The sequence below is a fragment of the Mesocricetus auratus genome, unplaced genomic scaffold, assembly GCF_017639785.1.
Source record: "Mesocricetus auratus isolate SY011 unplaced genomic scaffold, BCM_Maur_2.0 Super-Scaffold_100011, whole genome shotgun sequence".
NCBI classification, from domain to species: Eukaryota; Metazoa; Chordata; class Mammalia; order Rodentia; family Cricetidae; genus Mesocricetus; species Mesocricetus auratus.
This window is the reverse complement of record NW_024429195.1, coordinates 62,436,701-62,452,712: the sequence shown is the minus strand read 5'-3', so window position 1 is coordinate 62,452,712 and position 16,012 is coordinate 62,436,701. Positions and strand designations below refer to the sequence as shown.

General features: G+C 36.0%; 2 protein-coding genes across 26 annotated transcripts in view; one reads left to right on the top strand and one right to left on the bottom strand.

Annotated features, from left to right (window-relative positions):
• Ppfia2 (PTPRF interacting protein alpha 2) overlaps positions 1-12,324 on the top strand; it is a 451,568-nt gene extending 439,244 nt beyond the window's left edge. For 14 of the 25 annotated variants that reach the window (XM_040754942.1, XM_013111885.3, XM_021225987.2 and 11 more), the window contains 4 exons: positions 1,425-1,493; positions 7,706-7,865; positions 9,040-9,131; positions 10,886-12,324. In XM_040754942.1, the coding sequence (XP_040610876.1) occupies positions 1,425-1,493; positions 7,706-7,865; positions 9,040-9,098 (288 nt within the window). In that variant the 3' untranslated portion in view covers positions 9,099-9,131; positions 10,886-12,324. The remainder of the gene's footprint in view (positions 1-1,424; positions 1,494-7,705; positions 7,866-9,039; positions 9,132-10,885) is intronic. The other 11 variants (XM_040754945.1, XM_040754943.1, XM_040754944.1 and 8 more) reach the window with 1 other exon arrangement.
• A 1,029-nt stretch (positions 12,325-13,353) lies between these two features.
• Positions 13,354-16,012, bottom strand: part of Acss3 (acyl-CoA synthetase short chain family member 3) — a 169,623-nt gene continuing 166,964 nt past the window's right edge. Inside the window, exon 16 of the mRNA XM_040754956.1 lies at positions 13,354-15,891. Within this exon, the coding sequence (XP_040610890.1) occupies positions 15,823-15,891 (69 nt within the window). The 3' untranslated portion in view covers positions 13,354-15,822. The remainder of the gene's footprint in view (positions 15,892-16,012) is intronic.

The following is a 16,012-nucleotide window of genomic DNA, read 5'->3' as shown; positions in this document are numbered from 1 at the left end:
ATAATAATAAAAAATAAAAAATGTATATATATAAATATATATATACAACAGAGTGTTGTTTAAATTGAATTAAACATATGGTTCCAGACATTTTTATTTCATTGTGATAAAAACTTTTAAAATAGCCTGGCATGGTGATACATATCTTCGTCCTAGTATTCAAGAAAAAGAGACAGGCAGATCTTGACCTTGACGTAAGCCTGGTCTATGCAATGAGTTCCAGGCCATCCAGAGCTACAGATAAAATCAGTCACAAAGAAATGAGAATATTTCTTCTAGCTTTAGTCATGCAGAAATATATTATAGTTACTTGCAATTGTATCGGTCCTTGCAACCTTCCTTGTGGCCACTGCATAACCTTTCTCCCAGTCCCTGTGCTCCTTACTCCATTAACCACACAATCCCACATCAACTCTGTGAGCTCTAATTTCACATTGCCTGGTATCATGCGTACATGTCTCTGTCCCTGCCTTGTTCCTTTAATGCAGTCATAATTTATTTCCATCACATGATTTTAATTTCAAGGTAATAAGTTGCTAGTCAAACACAACCTTAAAATTAGAAGGTCACGGACGAAGAGATGGCTGAGGGTTAAGAGCACTGACTGTTCTTCCAGCTGAACCAGGTTCAATTCCCAGCACCACATGGTAGCTCACACATGTTTGTAACTCAAGTTCCAGTACTTCTACATGCATGCAAAACACAAATGAGCATAAAATAAAAATATTTTAAAAAATAAGAAATGCAGGGATTTGGAGTTTCTACGATATAGCGCCCTACCTGAATACCACATCTCCACAAAACAGCATCTGTGACTGATGGCCTTTGGCAATCCCTTCTCTTTACATGTTTAATTATGCTTAGATTGGAGTGAGTGTTCTGGTGATTCCCAAATCTGGAGAGTTATATGAATCAACAGAGTTCCACACAAATTAAAATGCCTCCAATCTACGGTCACCCAATCGATAAAATAGCAATTTAAAAAACTAGAGCATGAGAATCTTGACATACGTGAGGTTTAAACTGGGCAAGGTGCTGTATAGCTGAAATTCCAGCACTTTGGTGGATGAGGCATGTTGGTCACTAGTTCAAAGTCATCATGGGATAGTATCTTTACAGCCCTTTTATTCATAATAAGATTTTGGAAAAATCTAAAGTTTCAAGTTTGTGAACTACTTGTTGCAAGCTTGATAAAATCCAATGCAATACAACTTTATTTTGTCCTTAACATTTTAAAGTTTACATAAGATGCTCAATTGAAAGAGAATAAGCATTTGAACTAAAAGCTCTTTGACTGGGGCCAATTATGCAAGGGCAACTCTCTACTAAAGCATGTTTTATAAAACATCTTCTGATAAATGAAAACTTTGTCTTCTGAATAAAATGCAACTTTAGTTACAGTAAGTTTAATTTGATGTCAACAGGCAAGGCAGATTCTTGAACGGGAGTACAATAACCTTTTGGCCCTGGGAACTGAACGGCGACTGGATGAAGTAAGTTGTCACCTCACTTTCAGAAGCACCTTGTAACTTACAATAGTCTTCCCCAGAGAAGGGCACATTGTTTGGTTGTCTAATACCAAATGGTCTATGCTAAAAAATATAGATACAAACACAATCATGTAGACCAAGAAGGATATCTGTAGGAATACATATGGTCCTTCATGTATGTATGTAAAACAATTATTGAAAAAAGAAGCCATGCATTTGAAAGGGAGTAAGGAGAGGTGTTATGGAGGTTTTTGGAGGGAGTAAAGGAAATAAATGTAATTATATTGTAATCTCAAAATAAAGAAGAGGCCATGAACTTGAGGATTGGGACATGGGAGGGATTATAGAGAAAAGGGAAGGGAAAATGATGCAATCATATTTTAATTTTTTAAAGTACCTTACAGATTACAGGAAGAAGACAGCACATCCATGCTTTGAAGGAATGGAAATTTCAAGGGAGCAAGTTCTTTGTGTAGCATCTAGACACTTGCATGTATTCTTAAATTTTAAGTTATATTTCTTAGTTTTGACATTTTATTTAGCTCTAAGATTGATGAATGTTATCAACTTGGTACTAAGACTTGCCAAATTAACTTCAAATAAGACATATCTATGAGTAGTGACCATACAGTTTCAAGACAGATACTTTTAATTTCCAAACAACTAAAACACTAATAGCAGGAAGCCCAACTTTTTTTTTTGGTTTTTACGAGACAGGGTTTCTCTGTATTGTTTTGGAGGCTATCGATCCAGCCCAACCTCGAACTCACAGAAATCCGCCTGCCTCTGCCTCCCGAGTGCTGGGATTAAAGGCGTGCGCCACCACCGCCCGGCAGTCCAACTTTTAAATAAGGAATGCGCATGTTTTCTAAATCATTAGTCTTGTCCAGAAACTTCCAAATATTAAAACCGATATATATTTTTGATGAATTAGAAATTTTGAAATTTTATCTAGGCAAGTTTAGGAATTTGGAAAACAAGGAATATATAAGAAGATAGCTGAAATGAGTGAATGAAATAGAGACTGCATTGTGTGTGATTGACAACTTCATTAAGATAGCACTGAGGAGAAGATTTTTCTTAAATAAAATCTTTCTGGGTTAAATTAAAAGGAAACATTGGAATAGAGTAGAAAACAAAGACATAATTCTTGTAGAAAGTATTCGAATTCCTTGGCTACAAAGGCTGTGGAAATTATTTTTATGATGAAAATGTAGCTCAGTATAAAGGGTGTGCCTAGAAAATGCAAGATCCTAGGTTTAATCTGGTTCCACAATAAAAAGCATAAAATTATAATCAAATTGGAAAATCATAAAATACAGCAATAATTCTATATTCAAAAGAACAAGGAAATGACGTTGCTATTATAAACCATGGTGTCCTATGCAAAGGCAATTTTAGAAAATCCTAAACATAACCCTACCTAACTCCTAAAATATTTGATATACTCTCCAATCAGAATGATATATATTCTCCTAAATGATGTATATTTTCCAAAGCACAGTTAAAGTGCTGAAAAGATAGTTTAGTCAGTGACGTGCTTGCCACACAAGCATGAAGACATGAGTTTGGATTTCCAATGCTAGTATGTAAAGCAAGGGAAGACACCACTCATCTGTGGTTTTAGGCACCAGAGTGGTTGAGACAGAAAGATCCATAGAGTAGCTTGCCAGACAAACTATTTGATCAATCTCAAGCTATAAAGATGGCCCTGTCTCAAAAACATGCTAGATAATTATTAACAAAGAACTCTGTTCCATATGCAGAAACCACATGAACACATGCATATACCGTACACATGCACACACACAAGAACAACACATGACTAAATAACAGCAATCCCCTAGAATCATTTGTCCAGTGTTTGCATCTGAAAACTAAGCAACTGGCTTTAAATACAGTGAATTTGCTTCTGACTTTCGATTGGCCACATTTATATTGGCCATAGCAATTCAAATTGAACTAATTTGAGAAGTTCTAATGTGTATCTATTGAATTTCAAAAATTTATTTTTCATTTTATATACCAACTCCAGTTTCCCTCCCTCCCTTTCTCCTGCTCCTCACCTCCCCACCTTCACACCCCCATCCACTCCTGAGGGGGATTAAGGACTTCATTGGGCAGTTAAAATTTGTCATATCAAGTTGAGGGAAGAACAAGCCCATACCCCCTGCATCAAGGCTGAACAAGGTATCCCACCATAGGGAATGACTTCCAAAAAGCCAGTATAGGCACCCAGGATACATCCTGGTCCCATTGCCATCCTCCACCCCCACCCAACAAATCAAGTCACATAACTACCACCCACATTTAGAAGGTCTACTTTGGTCCCATGCAGGTTTCCCAGCTGTCAGTTGTTGTAACTTAAAAAGCAGCACAAAGATGCCATGCTACAGAGCTCATGTGGAGGGGGTTTTGTTAGGGGAAAGGGAATGGGAAAGAGGGAGGAAGGAGACCAGCCTCTGGGGAGAGGAGCAGTAGAAGAGAAAAGAGAGAGTGGAGAGGAGATAGGTAGAGAAGGAGAGAGAGAGAGGGAGGGAGAGAGAAAGAGGAATAGAGAAGAGAGAGAGAGAAGAGGTGGGCAGGATCCTTTTAAAAAGTAACTTAGTGAATGTACACAGGTGGTACTCTTAGTGGCAGCAGCTGAGGGCTTATCTTCAGTGAGTGAGTCTTAGTGATCTTAGAAAATAAGATCTATATGAAACGATTTATGCACTTGCTAGAAATTCACTCACACTCAGGTGAATTGCATGTTTCTGCTTACTAATATAATGGAAAATAATTGCCTTTTTATACAGAAAAGGGAAAGTAATTATTTTGTTGAGACAGAGAAAAATTAGTGACCATAATTACATCATTTTCTTTCTTTATTGAAAATATCATATACTATCATTTCAGTATACTCATCCCTCCCCCAACTCTTCCCAAATATTCCCTCCATGTTATATCAACCTAACTTTGGGTCCTCATTCTTTTTTGTAAACACACAGAATCCAATTAGTGATACCCATATACTTTCAGAGTCATGGCCATACAAAGTGGTCAGGCTCCAAGGGGCCATGCCTTTAAAGAGAACTAACTCTCCCTCATCCATCAACAATCAGTTATCAATAGCTCCTAAGCATGGGTGAGACTTGAGCATCATCTCTTTTTCCATGCTAGGATTTTGTCTGGCTTGAGCATGTTCAAGTCTTTGGCCTGCTATCCTAACCACTGTGAGTTCATATGTACAGCTTTCCTGATGTGCCTAGAACACAGAATCGTTGCAGTCATTTACCACCTCTGGCTTTTACAATCATTCTACTCTTTCTTCCACAATGATCTCTGAGCCTCAGGAGAAATGGGTGTGATACAGATGTCCAATGTAAGGGTTAACATCCCCGCAGTTTCTTATTCTCTGCACCTTGACTGGTTGTGAATCTCTAGACTAATCCCCATCTACTGCACACAGAGGCTTATCTGATAAGGTCTGAGAGCTACACTAATCTATACGTAAAATGACAATTCATTAGGGGTCAGTTAAATGCTACATCCCTTTAGCACAACTGTATCAGTAGGTTCCCCTTAGGACCCTATATCCTGTTTAGCCACATGCTCTTTGCCCTGAAAATGGTTCTAAGTATGCATCCTTTTTGTGAACCAGGCCTTATATTCAACCTGAAAGTGGTTGGTGACTCCCATAACGTTAGTGCCACCACTGGACCAGGGGAATGTTTTGTCAGACTAGTGATAATTGCCACTTATGCGTATTACAGCTGTGTAAGATTGGTTGATGGTTGTGTCAGGACAGTACATTATAGAACTATAAAAGCTAACTAGTAGGGATGAAGTTTCTATAATAGTTCCAGCTTCATCTCATCATGTTTTATGACTCCTGTATATGGTGTTTTCAGCAGTAGGGTCTTGACATCAAGTTCTGGAAGGTAACTAGAAACAGTATAGTTAGCATGTAATATTTATTAAAAAGAGTTAGCCTTTGCCAAAGGACACAGTCAGCAAGACAAAAAGGCAGCTCAAAGAATGGGAAAAGATATTCACTAACCCCACATCTGACAGAGGGTTGATCTCCAATTTTTAAAAGGACTCAACAAGCAAGTATCCAAAACACCAAAGGATCCAATTAAAACGTGGGCTACAGAACTAAATAGAGAATTCTCAATAGAGGAGTCTAAAATAGCTGAGAGGCACTTGAGAAAGTGTTCAGCATTCTTAGTCATCAGGAAATACAAATCAAAACAACTCTGAGATACCATCTTACTCCTGTCAGAAAGGCTAAAATCAAAAACAACAATGACAGTTAAGCTGGAGAGGATGTGGAGAAAGGGGAACACTCCTCCACTGCTGGTGGGAGTGCCAACGTATACACCCACTTTGGAAATCAGTATGGAGATTCCTCAGAAAAATGGGAATAAACCTACCACAAGACCCAGCAACTCCACTCTTAGGCATATATCCAAAAGATGCCCATTCATACAATAAAGATGTTCCACTATGTTCATAGCAGCATTATTTGTAATAGCCAGAACTTGGAAGCAACCTAGATCCCCCTCAACCAAAGAGTGGATAGAGAAAATGTGGTACATTTACACAATGGAGTACTATTCAGCAGAAAAAAAACAATGGAATTCTGAAATTTGGAGGCAAATGGATGTCACTAGAAGAAACCATCCTGAGCAAGGTAACCCAGTCACAAAAAGAGAAACATGGGATGCACTCTCTCATATATGGATTTTAGACATACATCTGGGGAGTGCCAGCCTATAGTCCCATGGCCAGAGAGTCTGGGAAACAGAACCTTTATTCAGTGGCTACTGGAAGCAGAGGCAGACTCCCATGGCTAAGCACTGAGCTGAACTCAAGAAATCCAGTGACAGAGAGGGAGGACTGATGACCAAAGGGATTAAGACTGGGCTGGTTTAACCCCCAGAAACAGCTGACCTGACAAGGGTTAGCTTTTGAATCCCAGACTTATGTCTGGGAATCCAGCATGGGACTGATCAAGACCCCCTGAATGTGGGTGTCAGTGAGGAGGCCTAGGTCATCTATTGAGCCTTGGGTCGTAGATCAGTATTTATCCCGGGTATATAAATGGACTTTGGGCTCCCACCCAACAATGAGAGATGCACTCTCACCCTGGATTTTTGGAGGAGGGTCTAGGCCCTGCCCTGGATGAAATGACAAACTGTGAACACCCCCATGGAGGGCCTCACCCTCCCTGGGGAACTGAGGGAATATTGGGGGAGTTGATGGGAGGGCGCAGGAGGAGAGGAGGGAAAGGGAGACGGACCTGGAATTGACATGTGAAGCAACCTTGTTTCTAATTTAAATTTAGATTTAAAAATAAAAAAATAAAACATTAAAAAATGCTTGGATGTAACTCAGAAATGCTTGGAAGAAATGATTAATTACTTTGTTTGATTGTTTCAGGTATGTGGTATAAATAGAATATTGTGTACAGAATCCTAATGTGGTAGAGGGTGGGAATCCATTTACCAGCGCTATTCATCTTTTCACAAATTTCTTCAACATTTTAATGGATTCTCCTCACTGTTTATTATCAATAAACTTTTTATTATCAATAAAAGAGTTAGCCTTTGCTTTTAGTATCACCTTAAAATCAAGTACGTTAATTGAAATGATGGAGCCTAGGATGCAAGGGTTTTTCAATAAATTCCAATTAATTCATAAATTGCCTAAAATCTAATAAATCACACATTTAGCATTTCATACTAAGATTATACCCCATTGTATCACAGTGTGTCTCAAATACAGATTTTTACATACTGTCTATCTTTGGTATACATGAAAATTATAGTTGTTGTTTATGTGACTCAAATGCAGTCTACTTAACAACTGATGCAATTAAGTATATCAGCTCAAATAAAAAACTCCATTAAGTATGAAGTGTAACCAAATAAATACAGTGTTCCATTTAGATTTATAAAAGCCTTTAGTACTTTATGGTTTCATGAATGTATAAAATCCACAAACTGTAGATTTGAAATCATATTAAAATTTTATTTAAAAAATATCTCTGTAATATTTACTGTCTCCTTCTGCAAACAACGAAGGAGTTTAAAATCAAACAAATCATTCCTAAGTGGACTTGACATACTGAATTTAAATAAACTTGATCACATGCCCCTGAGCACACAGATTTATGGACTGTATCTTATTTGTTTTCATGACATCAAATTCTAACTTTGTACTGGCAGAGTGATGACAAGAATTTCCGACGTGGATCCACCTGGCGAAGGCAGTTCCCTCCTCGTGAAGTCCATGGAATCAGCATGATGCCTGGGTCTTCAGAGACATTACCAGCTGGATTCAGGTTAACCACAACATCTGGGCAGTCAAGGAAAATGACGACGGATGGTACAGTATTACATTTCTGCTTATGAAGTATAAAGCTTGTTTAGCTGAAGCTATATAATTCTTCAACTTTGCAAAGCCTTCTGCAATTGATTCCTTTCTTGCGTTGGTTTGCTCTGCTTGAAATTTACTTTGCTTTTTATCAAAAGGACAATTTGTAAACTGCAAATGCATGAATCCATTAGACTTTATACACATTTGAAAAGTAATTTGTATCTCACAAAAATAGTTCTACTAATGTCCACATGTATGAACAATATAATACACATATGCATGATTTGTATTTCTTTACTCTTTTATACCCAAATTAAAGAACCCATTTAAAATGGAGGTAGAATTTCAAATCAAATCCTACCTGAAATGGGAATTCACTGTACTGGTACATTTATACACTGAAATACTACAAATTGTATGTTTTATACTTCAAATTCAGATTTGTCAGATGTATTTTGTATCTGACCAGGCAGAAAGCCTTAAAAAGCACAAACTCGAGACAAGAATTAACACACACAAAACCAACAGTGATTTCCCAATTGTATCTCTTTCTGTGGACATTAGACTTGTGCCACATCCTTCACAAAAGAAAACAGTCATTCTGGAGAGACAATTCTGAAATAGTAACCCTAATCCTCAAATAGTTCCTGTTTGGTAGGCATTAAAGAAAAATAGTCTTTCTCTTGTTATTAAGATAATAATCTAGACTCTTCATTTCTTTTCAAGCTGTTATGGCAATTAAAATTCATCTAAGCATGAAGTGTCTTTGATTCACATTTCTTTTAGCATGTTAATATTTTGGAACTTGTTAGCGATGTTCATGAGTAATTTAACACAGTTAAAATTAGTATAGAAGTATGGCACTAAACAAAGGGGAAGAAAAAACACAATCCACAATACTGAGTTTTCCGATAGTAATCTTTACAACAAAAGCAGGTTCAACTGAGGGGAGGTGCTTTGTTACAGAGTTTATCTAAGGAGGGCTATATAGTGACTGGAGAGCTCAGTTGAATTGCACTGGGGTAAATTTTCATTAGTCTCTGGGTCTAGAGACAAGGAACACGAGTGACTCATGGCTGAGAAAAGATAGTCTGCTAATATGCTCAGAATCCCTTCACGTGGAGAAAATCAATCTCTCTCATCTGTCATGTGAGACCTGCTAAAGCCCTTTTCTCATTCGCAGTTGCTTCTTCAAGACTGCAGAGGTTAGACAACTCCACTGTTCGCACATACTCATGTTGACAAGCCACTCAAAGGAGGCAGCACTGACCTGCTGTGAGTAGTTTCTCTTGGCTGACCAACAACAAACCTACAGAAAGATGGGGTTTACAGAGACTAGTCCATACACACCATGGCCTAGCAGTGTAGAGGTGTGATCACCCCTTAAGAATCCTTAAGTTGTAATTCTTTATCTAGCATCTCCTATCATTACCTGTCTTCTGTGTTTATCAGTCTGCCTGTTGCTGACCTGTCACTCAGTCAATCCATATTAATGGGTTGCTAAGCATATTACTTTCAGTGGCATTCTTGTTGACTCCTATAAAGTGTTATAGGACTAAGAGTCTGACATTTGAATCACAGATTTCAAGTGTCTCTCTTGGAAGGAAGTCAAAATAGAACAATAGGAATATATGCAAGTTTACAGTCAAATAGTGGAAAGGACAGGAAATTAGATGTGAATTAATAATAATAAGAAAATTGAAAATAAAAATATTGAATTTTCAATATCTTGGTTTTTGTCATTTTGATTGATATTTGTTGAAATCAAGTGTTAATTTTCAGAATCTGGTAAATATAACTTGGGAACAAAAATTAGAAGAATTGGGAATAGAAATTGCATAAAACTTTGCTATATCTTATGTATATAAGACATAAGACATTTATAAGGAATTACGTATCAGTGGAAGATATTTCTTTATTTATATAACATAGAATTTTCTTTTAAAACATTCTTATTAGTAAAATTAGTTTTTAAATTTAGAAATTTTAAATTTTTGAAAATACTTTAACTGAAAATTTGATTTTACAAAACTACACCCTCACATGGGTCACTAACTCTGAAACAGAAAACAAACAAAAAAAACATTTAAATTATTTAATTTCACAAAATACTCTACTAGTATTAAGTTTTTAATTGTGATATACTGTTTGGTCGCATAAGACATCGCTTAAAATATATAATCACATTGCTAAGTAAAAGACTTTCCAAAATACTGTTTATAACGGATTCAACATATAACATAATAATTTTCTCAGAAATTTAATAATTTCTCAGCTTGTAAATGATGAATATGCTCAGTAGTGCTTGCTGCTTAGCTCTAGACTCATGGGTAGAATTGCTCTTGAAATATTTGCATTTTTCCCTGCATGTCATTCTAGTTCATATTTCCTAGTTTTTAAGCTTTAAATGTAATAAAATTATTTATTATTAGGATAATCACAGACAATCCTTATTTTCATTTTGGTGAGAAATTAAAATGACTGTTGTTAACAATTAAGTCCAATCATATCTTTTATCAATCTATTGTGTCAGTAAGAGTGATTGTGAGACTTTTCTGTGTAATGTCATGGCTGTAATCTGTGGTGAAATACATACAGCTGACACAGAAACTTCAAAATGTGCTGTATTTTATGTCATGTCATGATTAATGAAGAGCATCATTTTAAGAACTCTAAAATATATGAACTAGAATCTAAATCTATTCTATGGAATAGGTCAATTCGACCCAATTTAATAATTAGCAAACTATAACAAATTCAGAAGGCATGCTAACATTTTATGTGACTATCTTTGTTTCTATTACAGCTGTACTTTTGCCAAAGTTGAATAAATACTACTTAGCACCCCTGAAATAAACAGAGACTAGTAAATGTCATAGTATCTACTATTAGTTACATCCTAAGTAGTTTTCTTTGCATTGAGGTTTTTAGAACATGAAGGATGCATGGTAGCATACCCCAGAGTAACAGTGTGGGATCCACTCTCTAGGAGCTGTCAATGAACTCATGCTATACATTCCTTTTTACAGATGTCATCTTTTCAGTCTACACAACCTAAAGTGCACTACCACCTAAGAAGACAAATGGAGAAAGCCCTTATGAAGACTGAATTCTAAGGAAATAATATAAGTAATGGTTTACCAATTATTAAACATGATTTTGGGGGAAGTCAGATAAGTTTGATTAGTTTACTATGATTGTAATAAAATGCTTAAGTCATCTGAAATACGAACATCATCCACATCATAAACTGTACATCTAATGCTTTTATGGGATAGTACTTGTTTTTTCATGTTGTAATATAATAGGCATTTATGTATTACTGTGTATCATTTCTTTTTAAATGTGTAAGTCTTCTGTAAATGGATATAAATATGATTTTTTTAAAAAAATAAAATATATGGTTCATGGAGTCTCGAGTGCAAACATTGAACAATTCCAAGTCCTGTTTGTATTTTACCATTCCACCATTTTTACGGTTTCTGAATTGTAACAGTCAGTATGTTTCTTAGAAGCGTGTTTCATGCTTCAACATGCTTCTCCTTCAAGTCTGTCAAACCTTAGAGCTGAACACCTGCCTCTGATCATGTAAAAACACTAAAAAGATAGAATGATTTAACCTGTACCATGAGCCAAAACCATCCTTTAAAGGCAATCAGGGATGTGATGCCCTCTCTCTGTAGAAAAAGCACTGTGACGGCTCAATCTCCTTTTCAACAGAAAAAAAAAAAGCCAAACTCTGTTTACAAGCATCAAATGCAATGATTTTAAGAATTTATATTAAGAAAACCATTGTCTAATCTTGTTGCCTGTGGACCAAGAAAGACACACAACGCAGACACACACACACATCCAACATAGACACACAGACACCACACACACACATGCACACACACTTTATTAAGAACCACATGTTTATTCAAATACCCTGAACTGCCAGCCATCACTGGACAGTGAGTATCAACCACTGTAGAGTCTGAGGCCCATCTCCACTAGGGAAAAAATACAGAGCCCCTTAGCACCCCCTTCCTTTTTTAAAATCACTGTTAACAGGGCATTAGCCAGACTCAAGTCTACGCCTTTAGCTGAAATGCCTTTTTTGTGACCTCCCTGAATTCATTTTCATCAGAGGAAATAAAGACAGAATGATGGACATATATAGTGTATAAAAGTAGAGAAGAGTCATCTCTTTCTTGTGGCTTTACTTGGTGGTGTCACTGTTGCTTATTCCTTGTTTATATGGGAGATTTCAAAGTGAAACCTATTTAATAATACCATTGATCTAACTGCTGTTTTCCTGCTGCTTGGTCTTAGTAAACGCAAGACCTGTCATTAGTAATTTTTTTGTATTTTAATTTGTTATATTTGCACGTACATTTGTTTTGATGTCTATTTTTGTTGAACAGATTCAACCAAAAGGTAATGGTAACATAAACCCTCTCCATTGTCAATAAAAAAAATGCTTCCAGTTTTCTGCTTAAGCTTTGTTTTCTAGTAGCATAAAATCTAACAATTTATTCGAATTACAAAGACTACCATTCAATGATTTCCAATGCTATTTTATTTAAAAACAAGTCTGCCACTAGAGGGAGGTCTACACCAGCTGATGGAAGTGTTTTGTAATTTAAAAAAAATGTTGCTTGAGAAAAACTAGTGTGAGAAGAAAAGGGCAGCTAATAACGAAAATGAAATCATCTAAATGTAATATGAAAGAAATGATGATACATCATACACTAGAAAGATTTGTGCTTATATATCAGTATGGCAACCAAGTTTGCAGATCTGTAGTGAAATACTTGTGATAACTAACATATAAAGAAGAACACATTATTTTGGATGATATTTTTGGATGATCAAGCTTAAGAACCGGCATGTCAGCATGCATTGGCAATCAAGTTGGGTAGAATGGCATGGTAGGAAGCATGCACGAGAGAAAATGGCCAGCCTCATGACCTCAGAAAACAGAGAAAGATGATGGCTAGGGACACACACAGTCCCCTTGGGAGGGTCACACATCAGTGACCTAAGCATTTCCCCTCATCATCATCAAACTGACCAGTCACTCAGCATACAAGCTTAGAGGGATATTTCACATCCAACTATAGTATCTACTCACTCAGTCACCAAAATCGGTTTCTTCTTTTGAGAAATTACATTAAAAAATACTACGGTATGTACTAGGTCCTAATGGTGTGATGCAAAGTATCCAATCACTTTCCTAAAGAAAATATAAAGTATGCTTTTATGTATAAGGAAATTTTAGTCAGATTTGAAAATCAGTTTCATGGATTGACTGAATTTCTGGACGGGTTTGTTGTTGTTTTGTTTTTGATTATTTTTCTACCCTTTGGACCATCAACATTAGGAATTGAAATATTTTTGGAAGATCAGACCAAGCCCTTTCAAACACAATTTTATATCAGAAACCTACCTTTTAACATGTAAAACAAGTTTCATTTATATCTATTTTTATAGGAAAAAATAAACTGTCACACTCTTTAAGTACTAAAAGTAGTTTTATTTTAATTTCTCAAATGTCTTACAAGTTTAAAAATTTCATAAAATACAAGATCAAACAGAATCCATTTAGGTAAATTAAAGTATGCTCACATTTCTTAGATTGTATTATTGCTATCAAAGACACACTCAATTCAAAATAATTTAGAAGCAATTTGGCAAATAAAAGCATGGTGAGATTTAGAATGGGACGTTATTTAATTTTCTCGCCAAATTTTAAGCAGTCTGATGACTAAGTTGTATATTTCATTCCTTCATTTTAGTCACATGAATGTGACCACTGTTTTTGGACTCTAGTGGAGATGTTCCTCATTGAAATATAAGAAACAGTTCCTCCCAAGCTGTGATTCATATGTTTGGTTTGCTTGCTTGCTTGCTTGCTTGCTTGTTTTTAGATTCTCACAAATGGAAAATAATGCAAACCTGTTTGCTGAGGTGTCCCTTCAGACCTGATAAAGAGAAACATCTACAAATGGTCCAAAGATGAAATCTTTGCCCAATCCTTACTTAGCACTGCCTGAGTTTATAACTTGCAAATGAAAAATGATGAATTCAGTTAATATATCCAACTCACATGGGGAAAATGAACTGTATTGTAATGCTAACATATTAAAAATAACTGATTTGTAAACCCTACAATTTTGATAATGTATAAAATTTATACATACAATGGAAAATTCAAGGAACTCAACAGTTTCCAGTTATAAAATGTCTATTCAGTTGTTTGACTTAAGCTATCAAAATAAAGATGGTAAAGAAATTGTTTTCAGATTTATCAGTGAAGAAAGTAGTTTTATCATAAAAAGGGTTTCCTTTAAGAAGCCACTTACTATCTAAGCAGCAGTCCAAACAGGTCTGGAAAGAGAGCTTTTATGTAAGATACACGTAATCTTATGACAAGTAAATTCTAATATGTTACTTTTCTCCAGCATTTCATGTATTCTGTTAGGATATCATGCTCATCATAATATTGTTTTGCAGAAACTGAAAAATTGAGAAATTATTCGGAGAACACTTCATGATTCAATGAACACAGGATTTAAATGCATGCTCTGATGGATAGCACATGGAGAGTTCTAAGCTAGTTAATTATTTCTTTCCATTCTAGTTAATGGATATATTTCTATAACCTCATGAAAGACTCATTTTCAAGTTTTTGAAAAGGTTCAACCACTTTATATTGGAGTATAGACAGGAATAGATGTTACAGCATAATTTTTAATGAGTTAACATTCATTCAAAGTTAAAACTTGCAGTGAAAGCAGATATTTAGGGTTCTCTTGGAACCAAGAGGATCTTGCAATGTAGTTCAGTCTCTCTCCTGAGCCATATTTCTATGGGGCTGCCTCTTTGAAGGAACACAAGATTTCTGTACTTAAGTCTCCATATTGTTCTTAAAATCCCTTGCTGGGATATGTGGCTCAAGGATCCACTGTAAAATTGTTGATATGCTGGAGTATAGCTAAGTGGAAGAGTGTTTGCCTAAAATGCACAAGGTTCTAGGTTCAGTCCCTTAAGAGAATGGAGGTAAATGTGGGGGTTCATGCATCTAACCACAGCAACCAGGAGTTAGAGGCAAGAGGACCAGGGTGTCAAAATCAGCCACATTTACATAGCAAATATGAGCCAACCTAGGAAACATGTGACCTTTTCAAAATAAAAGGGGGGATAAAAAATAATGGAGGACTCAATATTATCCAGAAAGTCTATGATTTTTAGAAAAAGATGAAAACTTTCCAATTTCTCTATATCATTCTTCTTGCTACTCCATTCCAATTATATGTCATTTCCTTGATGTCATCGGAAGGCATCAATACACACAATCAGCTGTGGCAGGGGATTTGAGGAGCCTGCCTCTCCACAAAAGTTGTGGTGGAAAGCTATCCACTTTCCCTGCCAGACACATGCCTCCTCTTACCCAGTAACAGACAACCTAGAAATGGTGCTCCATCCTGGGGCCCTGTGTTGCTAGGCAACATGGTCTGTCTACATGACTACCTAAAACCAAGGTAGACCTCTTAAAAACATTAAACAACATTTGAGTTTCCATGATAACATTTTAGATTATATTCTGACTATGATTTGATTTTAGATTTTTATCATACTGTGGCTAATTCTTATCTCCTGGAAGTGTGTTTATATTATATTAAATTTATATTAAAATGTGTTTGTAAGACACACGAATTTATAAAATCGTATACAAAAGACATGTTCCTTAATAATCGAGATACCACATAATAACCCATGTTACAGGAAAGAAGTGACAATGCAAACTGGCTCGGATCACAACACAAAATACAGCCTCTTCCAGGGGCTACTAGACTAATTTAACTCTAAGGCTCACATTTGACTTCTAAGGAATTTTTTTCAAGTGTTTATCTGTGGAAAATAAACAACTTAAATCCAGCTAGAAAATCAAGTTAGACTGACTGGAAACAGGCAGTAAAAGTCACAAGGTCTGTCTCAGCACTTCTTCTATGTGACCAAAAATGCTGGGGTCCTCGATAGTAGGAGTCACCTGCAAAAAAAAAGGATATTGTCAGATGATTGTCTTTCCTTGAACTTCTCCAGGACGTTTTGCACAACAGTTACACACTTTGTTTCTGCCCTCATCGTTTTGTTTTGCTTTCAATTTTGTT